Here is a 15,154-nt window from a genome sequence, read left to right on the forward strand (position 1 = left end):
GACATGCATTTAAACTAGTGTAGTGGTTATTTCTGCAAAATGCATACAAAGTAAAATAAGTGTATTTCATAATTTGTATACAATGGCCTATGTAATGTAGATGCAGCGCTATAACATTGACATATGTATCAATGCCTCGTATTCTATATGATAATCTATGGTTAAAAATGTCAATTCATTTACTTTAACATAGTACGTCACTCGAATAAATGTAGTTAGTAACATGTCACTAATAATGTATGCATTTCACAGGTTTAGATATTGAACAGAATGTCGTGCTGCATAATGGGACACTGAAATGCAGGTGTGACAATTCATTGTGTGACTGTATTTGTTGCCTTGACAGTACACAACTCGTCACACACCACCCCAGCAGTAACTGGGTGGGTGCAATCACTCTATCCAGCAGCAGCTCCCAATCAGCTGAGCAGAGTGCTGAAAGCAGTCACATGCCTTATCTGGGTTTGTGTTTTTCCCCCTCCACGTGTCAAGATACACGAAGCAGAAGGCGGGACCAAAACAAACCATCTCATTGGTCCGCTCCGTGTCACCAGCTTATGGTCGCGAGGAGGACTGTTCTCTTAAAGGGCCAGGCACCATGTTTTTTTTTCACCTCAACAACAATACAGCATGAGCTCGACATCTTATGCAGAGACCAATTTAAATCAGTATGAGCATGTAATACTTTTATTTTAAATGCTACACTTAATCAGGCACAAACACCCACATTTAAAGATATTGATTCATTTGGAAAAATATGGCATCAACACATTGCTGGGGGCTGTGGCTTGGTAAATGTACATTTTTTAGAAGCACACATTTGAGGATGCTTTACTCGAGTAACCTTCTTCCTTTGATAAATAATACTTTTACAAGGATAGTTTGACTACTACAAAATAATTTGCATAATAAAAACACAAGATGTGCTTAATTGAAATAAATACACGAAAATGCAGTCGCTTACAATGTTTGATATTAGTGCAACAGGGATCAACTATTATAGTAAAATGTTATGTAATGCACACATACAATTATAACTGAAAAAACATAGTAATAACACATAGTGTCTACATTGAATGCTCTTATTTTGATACTAAAGTACCATTTTAAATGCAAAAATTAGCCTATTTAAAACGGCATTGCTACATGTTCGTTAGAAATGCATGATCAATTGCTGAAATAGAAATGCAAATGAATTGTAAAAGCAATAACAGCTTTTAATATCCTTTCAGTGTGGCTTGTATTTGCATAACACTGTAGCTGACTCTGTTCCTTTCACATTTTTAAGAAGGGGCGGTTCCCTGTCATCGGGGCGGACTGCTGCTTTAACACGGCCAAAAAAACAACCCGCTCTAGTCAGCAAACATGTATGAGTAGCTGTAATGCAAAGAGGGATACAAGTCGCATCAACACAGTCCGTAGGAAACAAGGTAGCGGCAAGTTGTCAAGATACCACCGATCACAACGGAACGCGCTTTTGCTGGCGGTGAGTGAACATTAATTCAAATTTAAAGAGAGAAATCCTCCGTCCCGTAGTTCTTCGTTGTTTGTGGGAGTTTTGTCAACAATGTGAGGGGCATGACCGGGCAGAGACGCGGGGTGAGCGGACTCACAGAAGCGTTGGCATAATGGCAGAAAAATGGCATTTATAGATACATTTCTGCTCTGTTCTTCACACCAAGCAAGGCTTTTTCCTCTTGTTTTGACGGACGAAGCGAAATTATGTGAATGTGACCGGTTCTATCCATCACCTCGGCGCTTCCATTCCCCACGTCCCGGCTGATGTTTCCCGGTGTTTGAGACACAACAGCTGCTCAGTAGTGTTTTGACATTACACAACATGACGGCTTATTAGAGTTGTTACACACTATAACATTACTGAGTATTGAGTAGAAAGTAGTATCTGCTTTGCCTGAGTGAAACTGTCGGCTCACGAGTGTTTGTTTAGTGGTAGAGAAGATGTCAACGGACGATAATGGGAACTATGCAAGTGGCATTATTCTAACACTTTTTTTGTAAATAGGCCTAGGTTGGCATGAATCAGGCTAAACTGTTAAATGCTTTTTTAACGAGAAAAAAAAAGTTTATATTGACAATTTAATCTGTGGTTAGCGGTACCATGTGTCAGCATCCTGTTTCGAAAGGTTTCTTCACTAGATGTGTATGGAAGTCTGTATGAGCGGTGTTACCGCTGTGAGCTGCCCGGGGCGTTGTGCTTCTAGTGCGGGTAAATATGCAGCACAATCCCTGTGGTCGTCCGGAGCGAACTTCATGAACGATTTGCAACTGCAACACAAGAATGAAAACCGCAGTTATTCTGCATCTAAGTTGCATTTTAACTGTATCAACAACAACATATCATCATACACATAAACAAACAGAATTTATTTTAAACCATTACATTGGCTTTATTTTTCCAGTGATAGTTTAAGGTAGTGTTCACGACGTCTCTAGCACAAAAATATCCACGGAATATGGATTACTCGTTACATTTAGGCAGTAGGGTAAGTATCAGCACAGCTCACCTTGAGTGCACCCCCACCCTGAGTGGTGAATGGAGGAGAGCCCGGTACACAGATGGTGCAGCAGAGGGAGCCACTTTCTGCTCCAGCTTTGTGGTGGCTGCCAGGCCTCCCTTCTGCCCCAGGCACTGTGTGTGTGGGGGTTTGTGTGTGTATGTGTGTGTGTTGTCTTTCTGTGTGTCTCCCTTTCTATGTTTGTTTTTATGTGTCTGACACAATGATAATACTTGCCAGTCTTCTGTTGACTGCCAGTGAAAATTCAAGACAGGGCTGTCAATGCCACACAACACAAGTGCACATTGATTGGCGGTGAAACTTGTGTTACTGTTGAAGAGCCCTTACTGCTTTTATAATGTCAAATGAAGTACTACTTTATTTACCTGGAGGACAAGTTCATGCAGATTATGGGCTGTTTTTAATGTCTGTAATGCATACATAATTAGTGTGCAGTGACAAGATGGACGGTTTAAATGCCCTGGGAACAATCAAGGCCAGAGGATGTGTGGCTTTATAATATTTCTTTTGTTTACCAAAAAAGTGACTCAGAGACTGACATCTTACACTATAATAATAATACCTGGATATTAGACAGTGTTTTTCCACAGTTGCTCGAGATGTATTTTCCTCCTTTGACTCCATATGATATGACATAATGGACACTTTCACAAATAGATACACTACTGGTTTCGCCAAGCTCAGTAAACACTATTCCAGTATATCCAGTTTCAACTTTTGCATTTGCCAGTCCCATTTGTCTCCACTCACACAACAAAAAGAAAAGACAGACACCCTTGGAAAAAAAGATGAAACGCTATTTCAGGTTGTGGCATGTGGCCAAGCAGGAAGAGAGTGCAAGTGTTTTTGCGTTGAGCAGCTACAGTTGAGGATGGAGTGAAACTCGTTATCTCCCTCATGAAGCGGCCGCTGCACGCAGCACATGACAGTCTAGCCAGGACTTTGGTTTCACTGAGGTTTCACTGACACATCACCCGCTGCTGTGTGTGTGCGTTTTATAGTGTAGACAGAAGTGTGGACAGGCAGCCATCCAGTTATTATGTGGTTGAGAGAGAGAAAGGGGACAACAAGCATAGGTATTAATGTTGAGCTGTCGAATTGTGCTGGAGGAAGCTAATCTCTTGACTGTGACTCCTCTCTGTGGAACAGATTAAGGTAGTTGTGAGGCAGAAATTGCCTCTTCAGTGGATCTTTTGGCTCTCAATTACAATTTGGCAGCAACAGCTTGGCAAAATCTGCTACGTGAGTGTGGCAGATTTGGCGTGGCATTTGTATCTGCCTGCTGGGTGCCCCTACACAGGGTGTTTCCATATATTTGGCTCCTGTTGCTACTCATCACTATATAATAAGAGATGATAGCTTAATCTTGTGTTTACATTGGCAGATCCATCTGTGTGCCTCTTGAGGTTACTCATCTCTGCTTGTTTGTTTTCAGTATCACACACAACATTAGCCTGGGCATTAATGACTCAGGATTTATTTTCATTTAATGTAGACAGGGAGCGATAATTTTCTATCTGCCAGAGGGCAATGTTTTCACTGATAACACAATGACATTTGGCACTTTTTGTTTGGAAACAAATCACACCCAACTTACCTGCGATCTAAAGATGATAAAGTCAAACACAGTCCAACAAATGTGTCTAATATGTTCACTACAAAAACACTTTTCATGTCATTCTAAAGTTTCCATCTTTGTGCTAATTTTTGCCCCTTCAGGGAGTTTACCGCTGAGGCATCGGATGGATGATGAGGAGGAGGACATGTCACGGCCTATCTCACAGCTCTGGGGAACCCCCTATATGGACGTCAAATACGAAGAACGTGTTACACAGATTGCGGCTGGACAGGCCATGGCTGCTGTCACGACGAACAGCCACAACAACAACAACAGCATCGGCATCAACTCACTGCCCTGCGGCATGCATCGGCAGCCTCGCATACCCTTTCACGGTAAGGAGGGGGCGAGATCATGTGAGCCTACGGAAAGTGTTGTGGGCTTATGGTTTTAGAAACTGAGTGTAAGGGTTTAATGTTCTGGTGAGATCTGACACTATTAGTCATTCCTTTTATCCTTTTATCCGGCAGGTTACTCATTGAGAACTGCCCTCAAAGACCCAAGTGATTAAAACTGTCAATCTGGTTTTAGGAGTGTCGGATAGAATGAAAATTGGAGGCAGGGGTTTTATTTGATTTAAGGCTTTTAGAGAAACTGAATTCAATTAAAAATTATTACTGAAAACCAGAATTAGAACAACCTATGACATTTATTTTCCTTACAGCAGGGAGATCCCTGTGTCCTATTATACGCATGCTGAGAACTTGTAAAACTCAGAAACAGTTAACACTAGATTTGTAGTTATGTCATCCAACTATTTAGATCTGATAGATATTGATGTAATGTTAACCACATGACACTCTGTTTCTGTTTACGTATTTTAAATACAGACAACGCTAATTTCATGCTAACATAAAGGCACATGCCCACACTAATATGTCCATCACTTTTAATCCAATATAGTAGTCCCACCTCTAATCGAATCAGTGTGACATCACCCTAATTGAATTGAACTCATGTTGAAGTAGAATATAGTTTGTTTGTTGACTCAGTGTCATTGTGTGAGAGGTACATATTGTTCAGCGTTTAAAGACATGAAATACATGAACACCACACACTGTTATCATCTTGTCTTCCATTGTAATTTACTCAGTAATGGATGTCATGCACTTGGCCCGGTTCCATTTCTTGCTCATTTCTAGGAGGTATTATAGTCCTCTGTGAGGAGGAACAGCAGGGCATTCAGCACACATGATAACATAGAAACATAGTTTTCCCTCTGACTGCAGAAGGACGCTTGAGGCAATGAGTAAACTCAATGACACAACGGAAAGGTAGCAGTTTACTAGGAAAACTGATGATTTAATAATGTGGTTTGCGCTTTCCCACCTACCAACCCTTCCACTTGTTTGTGGACTCTTTGTAATTTTCCCATCTGCGAAAATCTGATAAAATCTGTTTGTGTTTCAGAAAGCAATACAGCAACCGTGTTAAGTAGATACTGTTTTTGTCACACACAGTTGTGTTTGAAGCCATTCATATTAATCTAGATACTTGACTGAGGTTTTTCACTTTTTAGTCATACATAAGTGGTTTAACTAAACAGAATCAGTAATGTCTCTTTACCTTATATTCATCTTGGCTCTGACACTGAAAACAGCTATTTTAGAGATGCAACACCAACAACACAAGTTTTAAGAAGCTTGATGTTTTCCTTTTAGGCAACGCTGGATTACGCTCACATTTCCCCGCTCAGTTTGAGCCCATGGAGGACCGGGGAGAGAGGCAAATTGAAGAGGAGGAGGGCAGAGGGGAGGAAGATGACAGGATGGCAGAGAGGCCCGAGGAGCAGGCAGGGGTGAGCGTCGAGGCGCAAATTGGTCGTAAACTTCGGGAGATCGGAGACAAGTTCCACCAGGATCACGTTGAACTGGTAAGCCTCACTCCCACGCAGTGAAGTGGATCCTTAAATGATCTCACTACTTCAAACAATAAGAACCTGTGTCAAGCCTCTGTTTGCCTGTTCAACATCTCCTTATGCATATCACAATGCCAATCGTTACACATTTGGTTTGCTAGGACTCAAGCTGATTTTTTACACAGGATAGAAAGTTTGTGTGTCAGCATTTACTTGATTAGAGACACAACTCAAAAGAACCTTGTGCCAATTTGTGGTTCACTTTTGGGGGAAAAAGGGCAGAACATTTTGCCAGCCGAATTGACCACAACTGGATAAAAATAGCCTGTGCTGTGATTCAATCACTTTCTTGGCCACACTGAAGGAAAAATCCTAAATCACTAATAGAGCACAATTTTACAGAACCGACAAAACTCAAAATCATTCAGTCAAAGGAATATATTGTTTTTGTCCCTTTCTCCCTTTTTAAAATGAAATATTGGCCCTTTGGTCAAGGTCATTTGGTCTTCTAAATCTCAGCAGAATGTTAAAGACTACACTTCCCATACTGCATCATTGGCACTATTTCATTACACTCAAAAGGAATATTAATATGTTTTCTAGTCTACAAAGAGAACCCGCCCACTCCTGACAGATTTCCTTCATCTCTTTGTCTCCGCTGTGTAATTTAAAAGACGTCAACCATCTGTTTATTACTTTTTTTTACCTGAAAGCAGACTTATTTTTACTGAACATACGTACCTCATGAAGCATGAAACGATGTGGGACTTGTGAAGACGATGAAGGTAATTGAGCGTGTAGGCTCACTGTTTGCCAAGCTCCCGAGAGAATAGCTCAGCACCACATACCTTGTGTAGTTCACGATATGTGGTTAATTGTGCATATCGAGAAATGAAACTCACATGCAGCTGACAACATGTTCCACATCCATTCTGTACATCTAGATGTGGCAACAAAGTGTGTTTTATAACAGGTCCAGGGGTTAGCGGTATCAGCGTTTGTTAAGCACTCAGTGGCCTGACTGAGAGTCCACACTATGAACTCGAGTTAATGAGTACAAATATACTGGGAGGGAGGGGTATCGCCTTCCTTATCTGCTGCTGTACTGTTTTGCCACGGGGGTCTGCGTCAATATCAAGGTGTGGTTGATACGTTTTGAAAAGCACTTCACTGTGTGGTTAATGGAGGAGGTAAATGGAGTAAACAAAGTGAAAGAGAGTGGGTGAAAGACTAAAAGTAAAGTGATAAAGCCGGTGAGATCAATGTGACTATCACGAACAAGAGTGAGCGGCAGGTCTGTGTCTGGGTAGACTTGGCCGTCTGTTTATATGGTGTCTAAAAATAGTGTCTGACTCACGGCTACCCACAATACCTCAGTTGTCTCGCTGCCTGCCTCGGCGTTTGTGTTTGTGTGCGTTTTGGTTTGTAACTCTGTGACAAAGAGATAAGAGAGACGCTTTCTTTTGTGTCTGCACTCCAGTCCTGCAGGATTGGATACTGCTGTTGTACTCCAAAGGGAGAAAAATACAAAAATAAAGATCCTTTATGATATCCAATCACTTCTTCTGTATTGTGTCTGGTGCTATTGTTAGACTTGTTCACTGCCTATCTGAGAAGAAGTTGCTGGTGTGGGCTAAAATGTGGATTCTAGTAGATGTGAAGTACATTGTGTTTTTGTTTTAAAATGCAATTAGTAGGAATATTTGAGGGGGGAAAAGATAATCCATTGAGTAAAGGAGTTACATTGAGTAAAGGAGCCAACATGGTGTCATAATTCCTAATCGCTTGAAGGGAATTAGCCTAAAAAGGGCAAACAAAGTACACGTCATCCTCCACTACACACCCAAATGACAGCAGAATGAGGAACAAACCGACGTGGTGTTTAAATAAGCTCAGCAGTGTAGAATTAAGGACAATTACGGTTACATTTAGCGGTGCTTGTTCAGTTCAGTGCAGGCTGCTAGTTTTGCATCAAATAGCCTGTGGCGGACTCTGATTACTAAGCTGGTAGAGACCTTGATAGAGAGAGGGAGATATGGTAGCAGGAGTGCTTATGCAACAGGCTGCAATATGTGAGCACGGCTGTTCAGAAAGTCAGTGGGAGCTGCTGTGCAGGATCAGAGATGAGGAGGGGGAGAGAGGAGATTGCAGGCTGCAGCAGGAGCCCCTTCATCTGTAGTGTAGCCCCCCAAAAGAAGAAAATGACAGAGCTGAGAGAAAGGCAGCTCCGGGAGCAGATTCATTTTCCTCTGGCTTTGTTTTGATAATTATTCGTCTGACTTTCTGCTTTTACAAGAGAGCCGTGATGAAATAGGCAGTGCGTTCTCTGAAAGCATTTCACTTTTGAGGTTTGAGAAGTCAACAGCGCGACATTTAATAAGAGGGACTGTCTCAAACCCCAGAGAGGAGGGGGGATTGATATTATGGAGATGAGTGGCAGATCCTGAGGGTTGTTTTAAGTCTGGTCATTTTCATCCTCTCATCAAACGAATAAATGAAGCAATACAATTAACTTCTGTCACCAGGAAATCACTGAGCCACTGCCCTTGGTATTGCGTGTATTAAACTGCAGGATGTGCGTGAGACAGATATGTTTGCTAGACAAAAGCTAATGTTGTGGAAACATCAATTCTACCTGGTCATTTGATTTGATATCGCAAGGTTTACCACAGGTCACAAGGCTCTAACTCAAAACCATGTTAGGGTTATTGTCTTTATCGTACCGCTGATAAATCCCTGATGCTAACAACCTCATGTGCTTTTTTTCTTTGCAGTTCATGAGGGGTCGGAGACAGAACCTGCCTGCCTGGATGCGCCTTACGATGGCCCTGTTTGGCTTTCTGTTTCCACGAGAGGCTCTCTTCCCCCGCCTGAGAGGAGCGCAGAGATGAAGGAGCTTCTTTTCCCCCTCCTTATAGGGACAAGGGACCAGACTTTTAAAGAGATGGCACTGTAAGATGGAACACGGGTTTGGATTTTGTTTTCTTATTGACCACGAAGATGAGATGAAGAAAACACTTGTCACCGCTGGACGGAGACTGACAATTTTTTTTTTGCTTTTTTTTTTTTTGAAGAAGCCATTGCGTTTGAAGAGATATTTTCGAAATGTTTGTAAGATTACCTATTTTGTACAGTAAACTGCTCTTTTTATTTGGTGTTTCAAGTCTTGAAGGACCTCCATCAGTCCAGGGAATGCCTTATTCTCTCCTGCCACAGTACAACTCTTTTGCAACGAGGAAATCAGTGAAAAACAAGAGACTCCTTTTTAAGATTAGGCCACTTTTTTTGCCGTCAAACTGGACGTGGACATGTCTGTGCTGAAGTTACTGACTTTAAACCTTGAGGACTCGAGGCAAATTTCTAATTTATTCTCAGAAAAACAATAAGCCCTGTACTTATCCTTTACTGTTTCACACTGGCTCATTTCTGAATGGTTTTCATGACATTGTGACAGTGCTACACCTTGATGCTGCACTTGCCAGATTCCACTTTAGACATAGTGACATCATCAAGTCTCATCCATCAGCCTCTCCATCTCTAGTTCCACTCATGCTGTTAGAAGTGGCCTAAAGACCCACTGTGTAGATTCAGATCCTGTTGATTTAAAGGAGAAACACATGTATACTTGAATGTAGGTTTACTGAAGGTATTTTAGTCGAATAATACCCGACATAATCGTGATTACTCTTTGAATTTGTGATCATGTGTCTGTAGGAGTGCGTGCTTACTGTTTCCAAAATCTGAAGTCATTTTGAAACCAAATAAGCACGAACAAATCTCCTTTGTGGGATCACGATCAGGGAACTGGAAAAACAATCACACAGCTGAAAAGCTTTGGAGAGATTTCATAGTTTTCTAAAGCTTTTCAGTTTTTCTTTCTCTGGCTGGAGTGACAATCGCAATTTAGCCCTTTGCTGTATTGGGTGGGAGAGATGACGTTTATCAGCATTTCTATGGGCGAGCAATATTCAAGCCAGTGGAAGGAAAGGAACATCTTAGGGATCTGTTGCATTTGCAATCAAACTGAGATTACACCTCTTTCAAATTTCTTTGTTACAGAAAGATTTTGGGTCAAAGTGACAGAGATGCATTTTTATTTTATTTCGCTCCAGGTGGAAGTGTTTCGAGCACTGATTCAATCCCGATGTGCTGATACATGTTACGTATCGACCTTTCATTCAAGTGCTTTCTTTCACCAAACTGCCAGTGGTATATCCAGCTTCACAGAGAACTTAGTAAGAACAGCTCCTGTACAGTTCAGAAAAACATTTGTACTCGCACACACGGACACATTTTAAGAGAAGGTTTATACACCCTTTTTGCAACGACACAGCCACTGTTTAAAGTAAGGTTTATTAAGTCTTTAAGGACTTTACAAATGTCGTCATTGGATGTATTATTTCAGTCTGTTGTAGATTCATGATATTAACTTTTGAAGACACTGATGGGTTTTTTTCTTCAGGGAGTAGTTAAGGACCATGTTAATTACCTGATGCTTACTATGAGTTGCAAATAATCTGCCTTTGAGTTAGAATAAAATATATTTCATTGGACTTTTTATGTTATCCAAAGTACATTCTCTCAACATCAACAGATTTAGAGGTTACGACTCGAGTAGCTAAACCAAAATGTTGTTTCCTGCAAACAATGAACGCTGAGCCAATTCACGCCATGTTTAACTACTCCCTGTCCTTAATGAGAACAGGTTTCATTTTGGATAATTTATTCTAATTTATTTTGTGTATATTTGCTCAGTTCTACTGTATAGATGCTAACTCAGTGTGTACAGTCCTTTTCTTCTCATAGTTGATGCGCATTCAGTTGCGTGTTTGATGCCTGTGTGTGGGGAGGTTGGACTAAAAGCCATGTGCCTCGTGAGTTCTCACTCTAACGGTGTGAGTCTTTACAAATCACGTGAACAGCAGACAATCAAATGTACAAAAATGTGCCTTGTGAGTAACAGACCTGCCACATCATCATCAACACTTGGCATCATTATTCAAAGTCACTTGCCACAGCCCTTGTTTCACTTGGGCTCTGTGAGAACAACATGCTACCATACAAACGACTTGGCACACACAGTATGTCGTGTTCGTTGTGCCTTGATACACAAAAGATCTGTTTCACGAGGCACAGGCTCAACCTTTGACGGCTCTCAGCACAAACGGCGAGTTTAACCGCGCTTCTCAATATCAGAAATGACTGTTTGCAATCAATGTGCACTGTAAAAACGATTTTTTTGTTTACCTGTATACTGTATTTTTTGCACCTCTCTCTTTCTACTCCTGTGCTGAACTTCCCCTCTAGAAACTCTGTAATATGCTGGATCTGCCTAGCTCGCCTGGGTTCTTGTGCTTTATTATCTACAATCTAGTAGGGCTGTGGGTTTACATTTGAAGGAGGAATGAGTCACCATGGTGCCCAGTATTATTTGTATGTGAGCTGGGTTGAACAGCCACTCAGTCGGTTACCAACCACTGTTGCAACCCTGACTCAAGTGAAACATTTTGTTATTCGTTCAACCTTCAGTGTCTTTAATATCAAATTTCTTCGATTCCATTTTTTTAATATCAAGGAAAAAGTGCATCTTTTCTGTCAAGTGCTGTGATTTGGTGTTTTTTTTTATACATTTGACATACATTTGAAACAGCTATTGTGGCTATCTTTATAAAACATTTGTAACAATTGTTTTCCATATCTTTTTGTAATAAGACGAGGAAAGATCTACAACAACAGTTTTTTTTTTAGGATTGCTTTTTTTTCAATGTTGTGGCATTTAACACTTTTGGATATTGCAAAGTCTGCTGTGTCACTCAGTTCAAGGGCTTTTTTCAATATATGTAAATGGAGTAAAAATGCATGTCCAACATTCCTGAAAAAATCTGTATCTTAAGGGTTTGAATGTAATTTAATGGAGTGAAAACCACAATATCTCTTTTAATACATGAACTGAACAGTGGAACTTATTTCAGACTGCCGTGCTTCGGGAGTTTGTATTGTCTTCACATTTCTTTCTTTACGTTCAGAGTGGTCTCAAGGATTTCACATTCATGTGTCCTAATGAAGTGAGACCCAGTCCAAATGTAGCAGTTTTTGTTAAAGCATTGTCTGTGTCATCTTTGGGACTGCTCTGTGTCGACTGCACAGTTTTCAAACAGCGCAGGACATGAGGTGATGGAGGGAACAGAGGGACGGGGGATGTTTGTTCTTTTTCTAGTGCAATATGCTGTACATAAGAGCTTGGCTCTCGAAATCTTACAAGTTCTCTTAATTTCTTCTGTTGTTAAATGGGTACATTGCTGTTTTTTTTTTCATTAAAGCTTTATGGACAATTTAAAAGGCTTGTGCTTTGTTTCTTACGATGAGTTCTCTAACACACATACACAAACACACATGATACATTTACATAATCATTCCTGTGTTCGTCACCTAACACGTTTCTGCTGCCATAACTATAACAATCCCATAAAGTCACAGTGACTGAATAAAACCTGTTCTATGCTAGACACCAGTGATTTAAACCCCCTGAAAGTCCCAAAGAAGTTAATTTAGCATGAACAATAGGAGCATTTCATAAGCCCTGAAGGCAATGTTGGGAGCTTAGCACATTTTACACGCTCTTCCCTCTGGGAGAAAGGTGCAACCTTACCTAAACAGTGATTCACTCTCCTGTCACCAGCTCTCCCTCAGGCAGCTGCTGTGTGTGTGTGTGTGTGTGTGTGTGTGTGTGTGTGTGTGTGTGTGTGTGTGTGTGTGTGTGTGTGTGTGTGTGTGTGTGTGTGTGTGTGTGTGTGTGTGGTGTGTGTGTGTGTGTGTGTGTGTGTGTGTGTGTGTGTGTGTGTGTGTGTGTGTGTGTGTGTGTGTGTGTGTGTGTGTGTGTGTGTGTGTGTGTGTGTGTGTGTGTGTGTGTGTGTGTGTGTGTGTGTGTGTGTGTGTGTGTGTGTGTGTGTGTGTGTGTGTGTGTGTGTGTGTGTGTGTGTGTGTGTGTGTGTGTGTGTGTGTGTGTAAACACAGCCTCAGGAAAAAAGAAAATTCATGATTTGAGACCTGAACCCCATAAAGATTAGCACATTGAAGTGTGTTGAGCTGCGGGGCGTGCTGATTTCAGTTGATACAAAAAAGTTTCATTACCAGTGACAACTGTCACCTTTGAGGCATTTTCCGTATTATTTCTAACACAGTCATAGTTGTTTCTGCTTTTGCAAACATTGTTAAGATAAGTAAAGAGTCACACTCAACACAAACAACACACACTAATTGGTTTGTCAAATTACTTGAATAATTAACCGTATTGTGTTTTATTTCTCATAGTAAACCACATTGCATACAGACTGAACTTTAGAACAATTTAATGTCCTCATTTACTTCAATGTGATCAACGAGTAGATATCGGGAACCATTACAAAAAAAGACAGAGCAGTTGTTGTTTTCACTTTGAAATTTGAAAAGCAGACCAGAAAACACATTTCTTATCAAGGCAGGATGACATTTCTCTCAAAGTCAACTTGACTGGAAACAGAGACTATTAGAAACTCTTAGCAGCGGGCTATATTAAAGCCTAAATTGCATCTCAGAATGCAATGCTAACTTATCCAGACTTTAACCAAAAAACTGGCCCTTTATTCCCCTCCTTAACCTCTCACCAGTTGAAGTAAAAAGCCTCGTCCCCTGGGACCGCTGGTAAATACAGACGTGTGTGTGTGTGTGTGTGTGTGTGTGTGTGTGTGTGTGTGTGTGTGTGTGTGTGTGTGTGTGTGTGTGTGTGTGTGTGTGTGTGTGTGTGTGTGTGTGTGTGTGTGTGTGTGTGTGTGTGTGTGTGTGTGTGTGTGTGTGTGTGTGTGTGTGTGTGTGTGTGAGAGAGAGAGAGCATTCGTGTGTGTCTCCAGGGAGAAAGAGAAAAAAAAAACACATGGGTGGGAGGGAGTGAGGGGTGAGGGCCCGCTTGGCTCAGCACTTTTTCGCACACAGCCCTGACAAAGGCCTCCCTGTTCTCCTGGCTAGTCACACAGGGAGACGCCCTCATGATAGCCCGGTGCCTATCTCAAGGGTCACGCCTCAACTTCAGCAGCCAGAGAAGCTCCAGTCCTTGGCTCTCTTTGTTTACTTCTGCCTTTCTGCCTTGAGTCCCATAAATTACATTAACCCTTCAGTGTCTGAATGTGAGTGCTGCAATGCCGCCAGGGAAAGACTGAAATGTTTTATGTGTATTGTTTGTCTGTTCCTATATTTCCCTTTGTGGCAGGCAGCAGTCCCACAGAAGTTGCTTTTGTGTCTCTGAGTGACTGTGAGATTTACAGTTTTATCAGGTTGCTATATATTCTCGTGTTACCATAATTTAGTTTCTTTGTTCAGTTGTTTCACATTTCCCCATCTGTTTTGTGCTGCTATCATGATTTAAGACTGAGCGAGGACAAGAATGAGCTCACAATAATCTTCTGGTTTATGAATCCACAGAACGATCTCATGAGATGTTTCAGAGAGTGATGACATTTCAATTATCACCTTCTCAAAGCTCTCTGTGTCTTGCGGTTTCTTGTAAAGAGGTCAAGGGAGGAGCATCTTCCTGCACTGCGAGTGTAAACATCCATTTTTACTTTCAGAAATAATCAATCTTCAATCTTCTCCACACATGTACAAAGCTTTTCTTGTTGATGCATTGATGTTCCCTGAGATATACTGAGCTTTAGAAACATGTCTTTCAGCGCAGAAATGGGCTATATTTATGGGGGTAAAATAATAATATGGTATAAAATGGAATAGGTGTGGCTCCATCCTCTGAGGAAATGAACTTCCCGTCCATAGAGAAGAGGTCCTGCCGCTCTGAAAGGGCACACATGTCAGGTGTAGCACTTTGGCGGTGTGTTTAGGTCAAAACACGTTGGTGCAGCTGCAGCTGAGAAGGGGCTCTTGGGAATAGCATGACTGCCTTCTTAGATGAGTCTCTGCTTTGTGGACCATGCTTTAATAACTGACTTGCATTCAAACCATAGCTAAACACATATCTGTTTTTGTAGGTGACAATTTATTTTCATGCAACCAAACTGCATTGGATAGTGTTGCAAGCACAACAAAGTGCATAATAATCAGTAGGCTACACCATAAAAATAATGGGATTAAAGAGTTCAGTCATAAAAGAAAATA

The 15,154-nt window shown here is 41.2% G+C and overlaps 1 protein-coding gene across 1 annotated transcript; it reads left to right on the plus strand.

The window, feature by feature from the left end:
• The first annotated feature begins 1,335 nt into the window (after positions 1-1,335).
• On the plus strand, positions 1,336-12,352 carry LOC117533809 (bcl-2-modifying factor-like). The gene is made up of 4 exons (XM_034197759.1): positions 1,336-1,486; positions 4,257-4,490; positions 5,817-6,028; positions 8,788-12,352. Exons 2-4 carry the CDS (start codon positions 4,280-4,282, stop codon positions 8,902-8,904), a joined length of 540 nt encoding a protein of 179 aa, XP_034053650.1. The 5' UTR covers positions 1,336-1,486; positions 4,257-4,279; the 3' UTR covers positions 8,905-12,352.
• Positions 12,353-15,154: the final 2,802 nt, after the last annotated feature.

The sequence above is a fragment of the Gymnodraco acuticeps genome, unplaced genomic scaffold, assembly GCF_902827175.1.
Source record: "Gymnodraco acuticeps unplaced genomic scaffold, fGymAcu1.1, whole genome shotgun sequence".
Classification (NCBI taxonomy): Eukaryota; Metazoa; Chordata; class Actinopteri; order Perciformes; family Bathydraconidae; genus Gymnodraco; species Gymnodraco acuticeps.

Coding starts and splice junctions, on each gene's coding strand:
- LOC117533809 (XM_034197759.1), top strand. CDS start 4,280: ATGGATGATGAGGAGGAGGACATGTCACGGCCTATCTCACAGCTCTGG. Junction 4,491..5,816: donor GCCTCGCATACCCTTTCACG/GTAAGGAGGGGG, acceptor TTTTCCTTTTAG/GCAACGCTGGATTACGCTCA. Junction 6,029..8,787: donor ACCAGGATCACGTTGAACTG/GTAAGCCTCACT, acceptor TTTTCTTTGCAG/TTCATGAGGGGTCGGAGACA.